The sequence below is a fragment of the Rhamphochromis sp. 'chilingali' genome (assembly GCF_963969265.1).
Source record: "Rhamphochromis sp. 'chilingali' genome assembly, chromosome: 7".
NCBI classification, from domain to species: Eukaryota; Metazoa; Chordata; class Actinopteri; order Cichliformes; family Cichlidae; genus Rhamphochromis; species Rhamphochromis sp. 'chilingali'.
This window is the reverse complement of record NC_137934.1, coordinates 10448803-10466753: the sequence shown is the minus strand read 5'-3', so window position 1 is coordinate 10466753 and position 17951 is coordinate 10448803. Positions and strand designations below refer to the sequence as shown.

At 39.3% G+C, this 17951-nt stretch overlaps 1 protein-coding gene across 5 annotated transcripts in view; it reads left to right on the top strand.

The window, feature by feature from the left end:
• LOC308400053 (ELKS/Rab6-interacting/CAST family member 1-like) overlaps window positions 1–17951 on the top strand; it is a 148822-nt gene that overhangs the window by 61580 nt on the left and 69291 nt on the right. For all 5 annotated transcript variants that reach the window (XM_080887531.1, XM_080887530.1, XM_080887529.1 and 2 more), the window contains 2 exons: window positions 9071–9206; window positions 11740–11871. In XM_080887531.1, the coding sequence (XP_080743657.1) occupies window positions 9071–9206; window positions 11740–11871 (268 nt within the window). The remainder of the gene's footprint in view (window positions 1–9070; window positions 9207–11739; window positions 11872–17951) is intronic.

Genomic DNA, 17951 nt, shown 5'->3' with positions numbered 1-17951 from the left:
GACTGGCATATGCATCCAGTCCTACAAGCAATACTGGGGTTTGGCAGGTGACTGGCTTAAACAAATACATGGAAAATGACCCGGTCTAACACGCATCTTTTTGATTTTCCAAAACATTTAACTATCCAATTTAGAGTTTCATTGTCCAAACTTTCCAAACTTGTTTAACTTTTAAATATTCCTGTCCCCACTCAAGACGTCATAATGTAATGAGATTCCAGCATGCAGAAACCAAAATCCTGAATTCGCCTTTTTTTTTGTAAACCGACATATCAAAGTCATATTGAGATTTGTCCGACATACGCATTGTGATCAACCACATAATAACCACTTCTTCCTTCTGTTTCCTGCATAAATCTGGTGGTCTGTTTTGTGTGCTCAGCTCTGCTGTTAAGGTCTCCCCAGTACCAGCACTTTCTTTGCTCTTTCTTTCTTTTTCAACTTCTAGAGCCACTGTTCCCCCTGCCGACTTGTCAGCTTTTTCATTGCTGTTATTTTGTTTTTTTGTGATCCAACTCTTCAGGGGGAGAAAAAAAACAAAAGAAAAGACAGTACTGCCTTGGTGTCTGGTAGACGACAGAAGACATCTTTTCGTCTTCTGTCCTTTTTTGTGCTTTTTTGTTTTGTTTTTTTCCACATATTGCCTTTTTTATTTTTTTTTCACGGGTTGTTTTCATGTGGAGCTAAGGAACTCCTCATCCACTGCCAAATGTCTGACATCAAGGTTTGTGGAGCTTAAAAAGGAATTTCTTTGGTCTGTGTGTTTGTGTGTGTATCTGTTTGAGGTCCTGAGCATTGAGGTGGTGCAGGGATTTGTCAGCTAATGGCTGACAACGCGCAGACACACACACGCACACTATCACAGACCATGCACATTTTCTTCTTTTGTTGCTGTTGTTGTTTTCTCTTTCACACACTTGCACATACGCATACACACACAAGTAGGAATTTGCCTGCTAATAGGTGACAGCGATACTGTAGGGATTGCTGCTGAGAGTTATCTAATTAAAAACCCTGCAGTCACATTGAAGCCCAATCTATAACAAAATCTGTGAATTAAAAAAAAAAAAGAATTCACAGATCTGATTTTTAACTACCACTTAAATAATCCGAACTGGTCTAAGTGGCTAAAAAATATTTATTTTAATAGAATATATGGGGAGAGTAGCACATTCAGTAGCACATTGTGTTGCAAGTTTAGCCGTTTAGGAGGCAGATCTTTAAAAAAACCCTCTTCTTCAAAAATCCCCCATCTTAAAATTGCTATTCTGATTAAAATAGTAAAGAAAAAACGAGACCAAAGAATAGCTAAAATAGCCAAAAAGACAAAAAACTGTATAATGCAATGTGTCTACATGTCTCTCCACAGAACAGAGCAAACTGTGAAATCCTAGTAGAGAAGTAGGAGAACTCAGTGTGCAACTGTAAATACATCCTAGTGTCTAGTTTAAAAAAATACAGGTACTTGATCACATTACACCTTACCAGGAGCTGCTCAGTTATGGAAGTCCATGCCATGAAGTTCCCAGGGTGCAGTTTTCGTGCAGATGTTAATCCCCGAGGTGGTTTATTGTGTCAGCAGACCACTGGCAACTTTTAGACATGGTGCGCCTCACCAACCGTGCTCTGTGACTTTACGTGGTCTGCCACTTTGTGGCTGAGTTACTAAATGCTTCCACTTTTCAATAATACCGCTTACGGTTCAAACAGTTGGAATATCTAGGAGGAAAGACATTTTCCAGTCAGAATTTCCCATCCACTCATTCCGTCAGAAATGTTTGTAAAGGCAGACTGCTGTGGCCCGATATCTTTGTCCTATAGTGTAGCTCCTCTGGTGGATGTGAGGATAGTACCTGTCATTATAAGGTACTCATAAGATAAAGATTGTCCTACGTCATTCACAAGTATGTATAGTATAGTATGAAATCTTGCATTTTGGCTTTTTCTAAATGGAGGCACCATCACTCAACCCAAACCAAATCCTTCTCTAATCAACACAAAGGCTTTCGGCTGTGTTTTTCAGCTGGATCAATGAGCTTTTTCAATCACTTAGCTTATCAACACAACATTTAACAACAGAACAAATTTAGCTAAAAATGGCCGCTTTCATTGATGTTCCGCTTGTAATCAATCAATATTTATGAATAATTACATTGTTCAATTAATTGTTTATTGTCATTTAAATTTTGTTTAAGAGCTTGTTTGTTTAAGACTCACAAGCCTATAGTACAGTTAACAGTAGATACTCAGGTAGCACTTTATAATAATGTCATACTTTTAAGCAATAGTAATGTAAAACATTGTCAACTATTTTATTCATCATTTATATATCATTACTCCTCCTTAGTATGCCATTTATAAATACTGATGTTTATCCACCCATCCATTACACCATGTACAGCTAACACTGCTACTACATCACAACTAATAGTAATTATAATCGTAGTCATAGTAAAATATCTCTATTTATAAATGGCATACTAAGGAGGCTTAATGTGACATAAATGATGAATTTGTCACTAGTGTGACATTATCATAAAGTGCTACCGATACTCAGTGTAATGTATGTTTTTCCTCATACTGTGCTTTGTAAGGTTGTTTTAGAAAAGGAATGCAACTCTATTTCCCTTCCCTGTATGGTTATGTTTTATGCACCGAGTTAAAAGCACCGTTAAGATACAGAGCTAAATGCGAGTCGACTCATCTATAATAAAATCTCAGTTTGGATCAGTTAAGTTCATCAAAAGATGAATATGAGACTTAGAAACAGAGCGTCAGTATTTAATTCCGGGACCTCACGGTTCACCATGTTAAACAAAGACACTGCCAAGATCAACTCTGGCTCTCTGTCACATGCTTACACTGTTACTATTACCAAAAATTTTGGTTTAGATATACCCTTTAAATATGATTTATCTTCATAAGGACAGATGCGATTTCTTTCTGTTTGTATCACAGTGTTTTTACAGTTAGTTTCCAGTAACTCACACTGTGAAGGTTTGTAGACACATGCACACGGGTCTTAGCTGCCTTTACTCCTTATTTACTTCACAAATTTACTTACCTGAGGGATTTTCTAGAGTTGTTTCTCAAGTCATAAAATAACTACCTCCTTCTTTATTCCTCCAAAATGTTTTTCTACCACATCGACAGCAGGAAAGACTCAACTATTATGTTTTTGCTGTTTTTTTTCTTCTTTTCTGTATTTTATAGTTTTTATGGGCTCAGTGAAGCAGACCAATGTTTCCTGTATTTTCAAAGGAAATACTGAATTCCAAATACTTAAAAGGAAATCCTTGATGTTAATGTTGGGCGAACTATGTGCAGTAAACATACATGAGGCCCGCGAGCATTTCTGATCAAATATTTATACAGGACTCCAAATGTAATATTAATACTACCTTAATGTGGGTCCCTGAGTATCAGCAACATGCTAATGAGGGAGGTTGAAAAGTTTTTCTTTTTTTTAAGGGTTTGAGGTTTACTGAAGTTTGTGAGATTGTCTGTGTGCATGTGTGTTTTCCTTTTTCCTGCTAATTATCACCAATATTCAGTATATGATTTTTGTACAACTCTAAGGTTTAATGAAGGCTTGACTGCGTTGTACATTTGTGTTTATATGATTAGATGTGTGTGCGTGTGTATGGTCAGTGCTTGGGGATATTTTGGGTGGGGGTTGGAAGAATTAGGGAAGTTCAAAATCCTGTCAACAAGTATATCAGTGTGTGTGTATGAATGTTAACACATAATATCTATTTACCTTGTGTGTCATCGTGTTTGTTTACGTGCATTTATGTGGGAATGTTGTAAAATGGGTGCTTGTTGTTGTGTTACGCGATGCTGCGCTCACAGCTCTGTATGTACACAACTGCTTGTGGGTGCTTCAAATATTTGTGTGTGGTCCGAGCCGGAGATTTGATCTAATACAAAGCAGGTTGTGTTTGGAACACGACCCCGTGTATAACTGCGTATGTGCGTATTTTGTGTGTGTGCGGACGTGGTTTCACTGCACATTTGTATGTCGTGTTTACAGCGCTGTGGGTAGTGAGCTCTCCTGTGATTCCGCCTCCTCCTCCTTCAGCGGTTTGCAGCAGTTGTTGAAAATGATTTCAGAGGGAGGGAAAAGGAAGTATTTTACATATTAAAACAACTTGGAATGGCACTGAGCCTCCGCTGAGCCGAGGCAGAAAGTTCACCGAGCAACGAGTGAAGTGTTCTGCTTTTTACTTAAACGTGTGAAATGCAAACTACAGTTTTTTAAACAGTACATTCATATTACCCCCGGTTTGTTATTCAATACAGAGAGAGGAGAAATATAAAGAAAGAAATGAACTGACACATTTTTGTTAGATATATATACACTGGCCACTTCATTAGATACACCTTGTTTGAACTGCCTTTTGCCGTCCTTGATTTTTCATGGCATAGATTCAATAAACTGCTGACAACATTCCCCAGAGATTTTGTTTTATACTAACGTGACAGCATCACACAGTTGCTGCACATTTGTCAGCAGCACATACATGATGGTAATCTCCCAATCCACCATATCCTAAAGGTCTTCTGTTAGATTGAGATCTGATGACGGTGGAAGCCATTTGATTCTATCAACTGTATTCCCGTTTATGGTGCCTTTACCTTTAACTAACCTACCAGATAAAAGATCTACTGTACTGTGTCTGTTTTGTTTTGTTTTGTTTTGTTTTAATGAACTGCAGATTATTCAGTCAAGATTGACAGTAACTATTAGTTCCAGGCATAACTTATTTTGTTACTTTGTCTTGTCTGATAAAGAGGTTTTCAGCTGTTCTCTTATTCACAAAGGGGTCACCACAGCAGGTAGCTCCACATGGTTGATTTGGCAGATTTTTATGCTCCTGACACAACCCCAAAGACATTTGATCTTTATAAATTACATCTAAAACCATTTAGAGGGACTATAACATACAGGTGCAGCATACTTGTGAGGATGAATTTCATATTAAGTATGATTTATATTCACATGATAATCATTATAGCATAAAAGCTTGTTTTGGCTCCTTCAAGGAGTTTGGAAAGAAAGGAAAGCACTAGATATGGAAATGACAAAAGAGGGAGATTCAAGAGCTAGGGAGAGGAAGAGAATATAGAAATGGTCTATGGTCTGATGAAAGCATTTTATCCAAAGGAAAAAGTTATGTTGCATTTGGAAAGGAACCCCGAAAGGAAAGAGAAGCGGTATATTTGTTCTCCAACATTGGCTCAGTGCAAATAAATAATTGCTTTGCATGCATGTAATTATAATGCGACATGCAAAATATTGGCATGTAAGTGGGAGGAAATGGATTTTGCAAGCAAGAAAATTTCAATGAGAGAGGAGAAGAGGAGGAGGAGGATGAAGTTGGTACGGTTTGATGTGAATGTGTGATAGTTACAAATGCAAATGACCTACATGCTAAAAAGCAAGCAAAGCAAATGTTTAGCATTAGAAAAAGTGAAAAGACAGGGGGACCGAGTGTTGAGTCATTAGGAAACGCCAAAAAATAAAAGTCTATTTCCACATGCGCGTACTCTCACATATGTACAGTAAATGCAGCATGAAGGTCAGAAACCTCAGAAAGCTTCCTGGAAATCCTCCAATAGGAACATTCCTGCCTGTTTATGACCTGTTACACACACATGGGCGTATAGCACAAAAAAATCATTCCCAAACATATTCATACAACTTTATCTCCCAATCATGGTGCAAAGTTAAAGGAAAAACATAGATAATGCATGCTTACTACATCTGCCTTCTGTTTAATATTTGAACCCCTAAACGCACATGAGGCACACATGCATGCTCTTTAACATACACGCACATCTTAGCACACTAATGGTTATTCAGTGAGTGCTAAACAGCCAGGTGCAGCAGCATAATGTTGGCTCTATCATTAGATTTAGTCTTTTTTATTACAACTTTACAAATTTCTCTGGACAGTTTGGAATCAGGCCTCCTGGACCTTTTAGCAAACACATAGAGGATTTTATAATACCTTCTACTGCCAATAACATTTCTCAGCCTTTCTGGCAATGATATTTGATGGATTACTCTCATTATTTTTAGCTAGTTTAAATTAGAATAGCAGCTAGTTTGTAGCTTAAAGAGACATGAAAGATGAGAACGATGAAGGAAAGGTTGCAATTGAATGCAGACTATAATGTGTGTACTACTCTATATGTAAACAAATAAACCTGAACTCATTAATTCAGACAGATGTTTCTAACTAAAGTAAACTGTGGGATCGCAGCAGTGCAGATGTGCAGAGTTAAGCTTGGAGATTTGTGATGCACAGACTAAGGTCAAAGGTCATGTGGACCTGTTTACACCTTCGGAAACAAAGTATGCAGTTTATGGCTGGTAAAAAGGATTTACAATGAGAGCAAACGCTCTGGATTCCCCTCACTGGAGGTCTTTTTTACTGGCAGCTGCAGCCACAGATATGACGATTTATCTACAAGCCTGTAAAAACTTAGAACAGGAACACACACATATGCATAAACATTTGTACAGTGAAGGCACGCCTACTGTGCAAAATGTAAACATAAAAATGAGTCAAGGACATATATAGTATGAGAACAATGACTTTTATTGAGTTTGATCACCTTCTTTTGTGCTGGTCAGCGCTTTAGTTTTGTCTTTGTTGGACGTGTGCTGGTTTCATGGAAATGTCAGTGTGTATGCGCTGGCAAATCTATGCTTACACATTCACCCTTCTTGTTTGACTTATCTTTCATCTATGTCATGATTCAGTAGACCTTGTTAAACCTTACTGGCATTAGCTTGAGTTACTCCACATCTGTGTATGTCTGCAGCATGAAAGGTATGAAAGGTCCAGATCAAGTCAAGCTGGTGTGATAGCCGATAGTTCTGTGACACAGTCACAAAGGCTTGCAGAAAGCTTAAACAGGGATTAAACTCTTCGAACCATTCTTCTCCCAGGAGGAATTACTCTCTGCTGTTTCTCCGTCTTTCACTATCGCTCTGTCTCCTTTCATTTCCCAGATGATGATTTAGACTCTGCTTCCCGACACACGGTAATCCCTCTGTGAAAAGACCCCCGTGCTTCCCACCGTGCAGAAATCAAAAATGTCATCTTGTCATTGATTCATAGCTTTTCATTGAATTTCTTTACTGATCTGATCTGTTATAGAAGCCCAAGGGAATTTTATTACTACATTGTACTGCAAAGAATCGCACAGTCTTACTGTATCACCCAGACTTCTTGCCTTTAACTGTAAACACCGGCATATTCAGGCTGTCTGTATACATGTGGGTATGATCTGGCTGAGAGAGTTTTTAAGATCTGTTAAAGTACAAAGCTGGAATTTCGTACTTTCGCCTATTTGCACCTGTTTTGAAATTACATAATTCTAAACAGCAATTTCTCAGTGTGATGCCATGAAGCTTTTCTAATTTGGGCTTTGGGTTTGTAACGACGTATGGTCAGTAATGCTACCCTTTTCAGCAAAGTATATTTTAGGTAGTCTTTATTTTAGGGGAATTAGTGCAAAAGGATGGTCTTGAACTTGTGGATCTTCAACTTACATTATCAGGATCTTAGAGACAGGTAAAGAAGTTCTTATGATTTACTACAGCCAAGCCACATTTCTGATTTTTTGTAATATCACTTAGATTTTACATTTTATTTGGACATGCTCTGGAAACTAAAGAAGCAAGCTAGCAGAACTACAGTTACACACTTGCATAAGGTTAGCTAGCTGCTATTACTAACTTTGATATGGGTGAGCACTCACTGTAGTGATCAACTGAAGCTAAGGTGGCAATAATCCTCTCTGCCTTAAGTCTTGTGACTCCCGTGTTCAGACATGTTTTTCTTAACCATGGAAATAATTGTGTCATCTCCCTCCACGGAGGAGGTTATTTGTTTTGGCAGTGTTTGCGTGCGTGTCATTTTGTCTAAAAATACGATAGTTTGCAAAGTTTTGAATGAATTCTGAGAGGACTGCTCTCACGTTAAAATTCCATCTGCCTTTCTTTCAAATTGACCCCACAATGTCAATCTTTAAAGAAAGAGAGAGAAATGGCTGCCTACTGTAGTCAGTTAGAGAACTGTTGTTGATAATATGATATAATAAGCTCAAGTTATTAATTACAAATAGATACTTATTATTCATTATCTATTTCTACATAATATTCCTGTAATCAAAATAAACTTGTCATGCAGCCCTTTGCTGGTTGTTACTACACTGCAAACATCTTAAAGGACATTTAAAAAGAATAAAGAAAACAAAGTGATATACAAATATACAAAATACAATACTACTCACTTAAAAGTAAATATGGAGTTTTGCGCTCTTGAAGAGCTTCTTGTTGATTTGTCATGAAATACCAAGAACAGGCCTCATCTGACCATGAAAAGCTTGTCAGTCAATTGTCCAATTATTTTAGAGCCTCTGAAAATGGGGCACTATGAATAAAAATGCCTCTATCCATCCATCCATCCATTCGCTTCCGCTTATCCTTTTCAGGGTCGTGGGGGGCGCTGGAGCCTATCCCAGCTGTCATAGGGCGAGAGGCGGGGTACACCCTGGACAGGTCGCCAGTCTGTCGCAGGGCCAACACACAGGGACAGACAACCATTCACAGTCACATTCATACCTAGTGACAATTTGGATTATCCAATTAACCTATCCCCACAAGCTGCATGTCTTTGGACGGTGGGAGGAAGCCGGAGTAGCCGGAGGGAACCCACGCAAACACGGGGAGAACATGCAAACTCCACACAGAAAGACCCCGGCCTGATGTTGGAATTGAACTCAGGACCTTCTTGCTGTGCGGCAACAGTGCTAACCACCGTGCCACCGAGCTGCAATAATGCCTCTAATTTCTAAAAATTTAATGCAGAACTTTTATAAAACCCCTTGAATTAAAGCTGAAGTTCTGTGCTTTCTGCATATTGATTGGTTGATTTAAAATCAACTGAGGTATTGTACAGAGCCCAAATTACAAATCTCATTTCTATTTTTAGCCTATTTTTTTTAGAGTGGTGACTGTGGGTTTATTTTGTATTTTTCTGTGTCTATACAGACAGATGAAGGACCAATCAAAGAAGGTGGCCAACCTGAAGCACAAGGAGCAGCTGGAAAAGAGCAGGAATGCCCAGATGATGGAAGAGGCCAAGAAGAGAGAGGACAATCTGAACGAAAGCTCGCTGCAGATAAAGGTATGCAGGGGGAGGATGAGGAAGCAGGAAGGAGGAGAAAGAGAGCTGTAGAAAGTTGGAGGGGTGAAATGAGAGGGTGAAAAAGTTTTCCCCCTTCTCGGTGTCCTTTGAATATTTTGTGCTATAACAACACTGTATCATCATAATGTGACAAGGAGCAGCCTAAGGCAATGTCAAACTTTTTCTCAAACACACACACACATGATGCAGCTTTCAGTCGGGAGTGTGTGAGAGGGATAACTGAAGAGGATAATTGACAGGGAGAGCAGATAGAAGATGGAGAGAGAAGAGGTGAGGAGATAACAAATGTGGGAAGAGGGGAAAAAGTTTGATAAAATAGGTGGAGAGGTGATTAGAGGAGGAAGAAGAGAGCTGCCAAATGAGTGCTGTGGGCTTTTAAAATGGTTCCCGGGATCTGGAAGCTACCCCACCCCCCAACTGTGCTGGGCGTGTCAGATGAACATATGTGGGGTGATTACTCTAACTTTGGTTTTCTTCATATATCTGCAGAATGTAATTTTTCTTTCAATTCACTTTTCTCTCTTTATAATTTCATCCTTTCTTCCTACCATTCCCACACTCCCCCCCCCCCCTCCTGTCCATCTTCCTCCTCCTCCTCCACTTCCAGTAATTGTTTACCTCAGTGGCCTCTCTGATTATAGGCAGATGAAAATACTCAATGCATATGCGTATGCACCCTCTAGCTATGATTGATCTTTGGTTAAAGGAGTTCAAAAGTTGTCATTCATGTGTATGCGTGTGGTTAGGAGATGAGCTGATGGTTATGTGAGTCATTCAGACATATGAGACCACAGTGGTTACAACCATAACTGGTGTGTGTCAGTGCTAAGTCATTATGCACAGCTCAAACAGCACTGCAGACTGTAAATGGAATCTGAGAGTAATTCAGACAATAAATTTCATTTAATACAAATAAGAAGTTTTGAATTAAAGTCCATCTCAGTCTGCATAGTTAGACACCAAGTAATGTTGGAACACTGACGACTAAGATTTTCAGCACATGTGTTGGAGATGTTCTGGAGGTTTGTTCATGGCCACTGTAATGTCCCCTCCCTCTCACCCCGTTCCCACTAGTTATTCATTCAGCTTTAATTTAACCAGCAAAGTCAGTTGGCTGGCAAGAAGAAAAATAAATCTTATTTTTGGGGAATTGGTGGGAAGTTCATGTTGTCATTTTATAAGAAACAGCTTCATGTGTGATCACAATCGTCTGAGGGAGATGGAAATCAGACTTTCTTGTTTCTGAGTCTTTTATTCTGGTTCTGCAAACGTGAATGGGAGGGGGTGTCCAGGGTGTTTTAATCTAGGGGCATGCTAAGCAGCTGCTTTTACAGAAAATTCAGAGCACGTTGTAATTGTATGATGGATGTCAAACAAAACCAGATGAGTTAGCCATGTCATTTACTCACACATACAAAATTACTAAAAGACATTTGTAGGTACGTTGTGATGCGAAGAAACTTCTGAGTTAAGAAAAGTTATGATGTATATTAATTGACAACCTGCCTAAAAGTGTGGTGCCCATGCAGCTCTGATCCACTGGAGAATGGATCTTTGGGTCCTGCTTGTTGTGGGGTCAGACCTCCACGGGTTCTGCTTGTTCCAATTATCCTAGGCCACATGAGCACTTCAGAGGCTTTTTTAAACCTCGCTCAAGCAATTTCTGAGCAGTTTTTGCATCATCTTTAGCCTCAGCCTCATCCCATGGGGACATGGCATTTTGACTTTTCTTGCACATCATTTAGTACGTAACAACTGCATGTTCAAAGATGAAGCTTAGCTTTTATACTTATTAGATCCAACTACTCCAAAATAGCTTGGAGAAATTAAAAACACAATCACACAGGCATCTTTGTGAGCCACAGAGATTGCTCTAAACACTCCATTTAATTTCTTTTTAATATGATTCAGTTGTTACTCTTGGCTCTGTGTGAAAGTGAGACTTTTATATGGTCATCTCGAGGCACAGTCAGAGCACTGATGCCTCATCTGCCTGCCTCTCAAATCTTGTGTTAGTGAGAAACAGCCGGTCAGAATGAAAATTAGCTTAAGGGACAGTGAAGTAGAAACAGCTTGATTTAGGCATAGGATGGCTAAAGGGTTGCACTAATTCCCAATATAAGACAAATACGATGTATTGTGAACTAATAATAATAACAAATGCAGAACATAGGTATGTGAAAATTGTGAAAATCTTAATTTTAAAGCACATATATCTGGTTTTATATATGCCCATCACTCACACATAGAATAGATTTCTATATATATATATATTCTGCATTTAACATTAAGGGTCCCCAGATGATGAATCCCACTAAGTTTAGTGACTTTATTCTCTATTCCCATCATAGCTACATTTGCAGTTTTGACTGAAAAGTTGCTGTAACTTTTTAATGGATTTGCACAAATTTGGTTCAGACGTTCACGTCTGAGACAAGATTATTTGTTCTAACTTTTGGGATCCCTTTTTTCATCTACTAATACTCTTTTCTTCCATACGTTTGCTTTGTAGGACTCTCTCCGTCAGAAGGAGGAGCGCATTGAGGAGCTGGAGGAAGCGCTGAGAGAAAGCGTTCAGATCACAGCCGAGAGGGAGGTGGTGCTCGCCCAGGAGGAGCAGGCACGCACACAGGCCGAGAAGCAAGTACGGTCTCTCTCAGTTGCTCACGCACGCATGAAACTGCATGTATAAGGACCCAAACCTTTCCTTAAACTCAACCCCTATCAGTTATTTTCTCAAACAGACACAGATGTCCTCACTTCTGAGGATTTTCCTCATTCATTCCTTTGCTTTGCGGCACATTTGGACATATGATGAAAAAACATATGGGCAAACATATTTAAAGCTACATAAAAACTCTTTTTGACATAGATAAACATCGCAGTGCCAAAAGTAGCTAATGGCAGTAGCTGTACACTTGCCAACTGAGCTCATTCAGGTGTGGCTCTGTGTGTGTGTGTGTGTGTGTGTGTGTGTGTGTGTGCGCGTGTTTGTCCAGTCACTCTTCATTTGCAGGGGAGGTAAATACATCTCTATTTAAAGAACAGCTTGCATTTTGTCCACTTTAGCCTGCAACACACAAACAGCTTTTTCAAATGAAGCGCAAGCTGACCACTCCAATTTGTAATGTGTTTTATCTATATTGAGGCACTAAGGAAAGCTGGTACCGGTGTTAAGGGAGGCTCAGAACGGAAGGGTTTTTGGTGAATTCAACCTCAGACCACAGGGAGTGTGCATATGTGTTGTTCCCCTGGGTACCAGTGACTTAACGAGGCCATAGAGATGGGAAATGTTCCTCAGTGCCTGGATGCGTTTTGACAAGTGGGAGAAAAAAAACTGTGTGGGCTGTACGGATGAAAACTGCCCTGAGAAAACACGGTCGGCTGTAGCTGTTGGCAATACGGCTGGACTCCATTGTTATTACTCCTGCTAAATGTTGGCTGCCTGTTCTGGCTTTTACTTACCGGACTACTTCTGGACCGACATGTAAAGACGGGCATGCAAACAGATGTTTTACTTTTGAGGTATTTTGCTGACATCCTTGCCCACAGTCAATGTTAATGAGCACCAGAGCCAAACAAGTAGCAGGCAGAGAGATGGAACAGAGCAAAGACAGATCATGGGCAAAGTCAAGCAGATAGACGACACCGGCCTGGGGGACACACGATAGGTTATTATCCGGAATAGTAATTACAGGTGAAATAAGACTTAGCTCTTTCAGATCCATGTGCAAACAAGAAGTGTTGTTTTTATGTTTCAGATTCTAGTCAGGATCGGGAAGTTTTCAAAGGTGCTTAGTGCAACAGGAAAATATGTTTAAGATGATCTGCACGACAGGTTGAATTTGCCTTTTGATGTAATGATGCAACCAAGAAGAAATAGCATTCTGCATTTAGATATTTAACTCTCTGGGATTTTGTTGCAAGAAACGAACATGTGTGAATATCTGATATTCTAATTAGGAAATGTAGTTTATTGAGTTTTATTCTAAAACCATTAGCTGGAGCATGGCTCAGGTAGTTGACATTTATTTGCTTTCCCAGCAGTGTAGATGCCTTTTGTGGTGTTTGAACATTAATAAATCTTCATTTTGTATTTTACCATCATGTTATCATACTTGCCAGTCAAATACTGGCTCTTCTGTGTGTTATCCGTAAGGTCTTTTCCATTCTTTGACACACTGGCCATGGCAACATTGAATGGTAATCAACTCATCACACAAAGTAAAGAAATCTGTATTTTGTGGAACACCAGCGTGAAGTTGCCCTATGCCACGGCCCCATCCGGATCACCCGCTGTAGCAGGGTGCTAGCAGCTGCTGCTAATCAGGTGCTAATCAGCCACCTGATTAGCAGCACCAGGGGTACCAGAAGCTCAAAACAAGAGTCAATAGCAGAATAAGATGTTTGGTTTGTTTGATGGAGAAGTTTTGGGAAGTTTTCCATGACCACAACCCACAAATACATTTTCCCCGTAGATATGGCACCAGTTAAGGGGAAATAAACAGGCTTTCCAATGGTATAAGACTTACTGCCAAGAAAATTGTTACAACAAATAAATAATCGACCAAAAACATTTCCTTAGTTTTCGTGATAAGTTTAGATACCAGCCTGCTTTTAAGGAATGTAAATGTCCACATTCAGGGGTTGGTTGGATGAATGGCGATGGGTTGAATCATCATATGTTAAAGTTTCATTGACTGCACTGATTTATTGATGTTTCTTCATTTTGGACTTGCTTTTTAGTTTTGCTTTCATTCCTTTAATCAAGATTTAAGCACTAAAAGCTGCATGGTTAGATTTAGCAAAAGATTGTGGGTTTATTATTATTATTATTATTGTTATTATTATTTTCAGGAGAGACCTAGCCTAGAGGGCGGTAGAAGTTACAGCACAAACAAAAATTAACTCTGCATGTTTAAAAAAAACTTATATGCTGTGTTTGAGTGCATGACAGGCGGGTCTCACTGGTGAGGAAAGCTTTTTAAAATGCCAAAACAGCAATATTTAATGGCTGTTTTTAACTGTAGGAATTTTTAAAGCCCTCAGGAACCTTACATTAGTTTTAAACAAAGCTAAGAAATTTTTTAAATTTAGCTCTTTTCAGTGCAGTCTTTTCACGAACCACAAGAAAAGCCCAAAGCAAAGTTCCTTGGCTAGATTTTGCAAAGCTAATCATCACTCATTGGTCAAACACAATCCTCGCTGCTGTTATTAGTTGGCTGGACTTCGTTCACACAGTGAGGAAGCACCGAAAGCCACAAGTATTAATATTCGGTCAATGGTTTGACGTTTCATCTAAGCAGAGAGCTACAGAGAGAGATGAAGATGGTGAACAAGAAAAGCAAACACATTTTTTCTTTTTTTACAGCAGCAGCATTGCTACGTGGGAGACAGGAGTTCTTTCTTTTTAATCTTGATGTGTTTCTTTTATGATTTAATAATTCTTTTATTTAAATTTGTCTTAAAATTGAGCCCCAAAGAAAGTCCCAGAGTCCTGAGTTTAATGGTTGCCTATTTCCTGGAGCAAAAAAAAAATTGAAAAAAAATTGCTGCTTAATGTCTTTACTGTAATTTTGCTAAGCTATCACAGTTCATTTGGCTGGAAAAACTTCAAAATGCTACAAGTGGCAGCTTTAATTAGATAGAACAGAGGCCATTTAGGCCAGGACAGGGTCCTGGAGAGTGTCCTCGTGTTAAAATGCTTCAGTCGAGAAGGAAGGAGCAAAAAGCGTCAGCGTGTGGTGAATGAGTGGAGATGGCAGCCAAACACTCCTGGCAGCCCTCTCCCAACAGCACTAACTCAACCTTTCAGCACAGACATACATGCACATGTGGATGTGGCACTCGCAGACAGTGCAAGTAATATGCAAGACGCCGGACCACATACATGCATACTTATTTCTTTAAATGCACACGCACAAACACGGCAGAAAGAAGTGCTAACTGCTATTTAAACAGTACGCCGGCGCTGCACAACGTTGCATTCAGCAGGAGCCAGATGGACCCAAGTTTGGTTTTGGAACTGGAAACTCGCCTCTGTCCCCACAAGTAAATTGTAAATAAATATTTTGGTGTTTCTGTTTTTTACAACTGCGTCACTGCAATTAACCTTTCACATAATAAATTATAAAATGATGACAGAGGCAGACAATTTCCTCCCTTAATGAGGCCGGCCTGTTCAAAGGCACACACACATCACTTATTATGGGGTTGGCACAAATGCGTACACACGCATATGCAAATGCAGCCAAACCAGGGACATTTATACTCGCATCTTGACTCCATATTGGGAGCCATACACACAACTTTTATGTCCAGCTATAGAGACAACATGTGTTTGCATAGTTGTAGGTGTGTGTGTGTGTGTGTGTGTGTGTGTGTGTGTGTGTGTGTGTGTGTGTGTGTGTGTGTGTGCGCGACTGTGTGATGAACAGGGTTTTTCCGGCATAAACACCACATAAAAATATTGTTAACTTTTTCTGCAAGACATTAGTCACTACTGTATTTATGATCGCTGAAGGAAGCTGCGTTTTTGTGTGTGTGTTGTGTGTGTGTGTGGGTGACAGAGAAATGAGTCAACAGAATGACACACCATGTCCGTCTCTTCCGAAACCAAAGACAGACGTCCTCTTCTCCTGCTTCCCGTCTTTTATTAACCACACAATTTCAATTCTTGAACTCAGTGCACCTTCTTCTTTCATTCATACTTTCCTATGCTTAAAATAAAGGCTGAAATCACCCTTATTCACACACGGAAACACTCTCAGAACACTGAAGGGGTTGCTGTCCATTCCCAGCCAGACCTTGTCTCTCCTCGCCCCCTCCCACCATCCCCCCATCCACTAATCGTTTTTTAATGATGATCACGCTTCTCTCTCTTCCTCTCTCTTAACTCCAGGTTGGTATCATGTCCCATCTTTTCCTTCTTACCCCCAACAAACAACCCTCTTCTATTGTCCACTATCTTTCTGTCTTGTCTGAACTAGGGCTGTGCGATATGACCAAAATCTCATATCCCGATATAAGAATTCTATCGTCCTGATAACGATATAAATCACAAAAATGTAACATTTTCTGTAAATTCTTTGAGTTTGAGTCTAAGGTTTATTTTTTAGCACCTGGCGGCTCTTTTTTACTTCTCATCTGTAAATAATCTGCTCTTTCACGTGATTCAGATTATTTTAAAAACTCTCAACAGGATCTTGAGCTTTATTGTGAAAGGTTTATGTGGAACATAAACAAGCGGACACGCGATGGCGTTACCGTCGTTGTTGCTAACCACAACGCATAAAAACAGGCGCTTGTCCGTCAGTAGTGTGGTTATATTACATATAAGAGAAAGAGAGAACTTTAAGAAATGAATATAGCCACTACAGTGACCATCAAAACGATGAGAAAATATTGCCGTAAACAGTTTATTTTGCGACACCACGAAACAAACGATAGCGTAAAATGAAACGATAGATGTTTTTATATCGTCATCCGATATATATCGTTATATCGAACAGCCCTAGTCTGAACTGTATTTCATGTTGCTGCCTGTCAGTGTCTTCCTTCTTGTGCATTTTCCTCTGTCTGGTTGCTTCTCTTTCATCAGCTTAGCATTTGCTTATTTTGCATTTTTCCTCCCTTTCTTTTGACATCTCTCACCACAAACAATCACTTTTCTTTGCTTCCTTCTTTTTCTTCCTTCGGCTTCCTTGATTTGTCTTTGCGCCTATCTTTTCATTACCCTTTGTATTCTCCGCCTTTCCTCTAGCAATTCCTTTTACATCCTTATGTCCGTCTCCACCTCCTTCACTGTTGTCATTCCCGCTTCTCACATCTCTTTCTCTGTTATTTTGTATGCAGCTCTCTCACATTCCAATGCATGAGTTCATCACAAGCGGATTTAGGTGGTCAAAGGTAACAAACAATCATCCCATACCTTGCTCGTCTGCTTTTTACATTTGTTCATCTTTTAATTTTAATTTTTTTTATTATATTTCCTTAATTTTTTACAGTAAGTTGTAAATAATTAAAAAAAAAAAAAAAGCCATTTAACAAAAGCTTTTATTGGATCTGTTCATTTTGATCAGTCAACAGATGCAACTTTGATGGAAAGTGAAAAAAGTAGAATTGTATTGATAAGACTTTGATTTGTTAATTGGTAGAAATGTTTTGGGGCATGCATACGGTACACTATGAATTAGTTTTCTTTTTTCAGTGGCCTTATATGGGTTTGGATATAAAGAGACATATTTCAGTCAGGGCCACTTCAGTCAAAAGAAGTTTGTCATTTCCTTCTAATGTGGGGGAATTATGTTGTACTGGCATACGTGGAAAGCCATTTAGGCATAATGCAGGGAATGGATTGGGAGGGAATCTTTAAGAGTGTCAGCTGAGCCTTCAGCTGCTGAAGGTGCGTCAGCTAATGTGCTGGGACTGCAGCTGAGCTTGACTTTGTGGCCTGCCTGAACTAACACTATGCCTTTTCTTTTTTCTCTGTTTTTCTGTTTTTTTGTCTCAGTTCCTGTCTTATTTTTCCGTTCTCATTCCATCACCAGTGTGTTCTTAATTGCAAATTAAATCTTAATGTACTTATGCAAAGCTTTTCACTACAAGTCCTTCATACTACAAACCAGAAACACTATCACAAACCTGCACATCGATGACACATACAGCCTTTAAGTCTGTATCTTTCCCAAGGACAGGAATAAAACCACAGACTTTGATTACCTT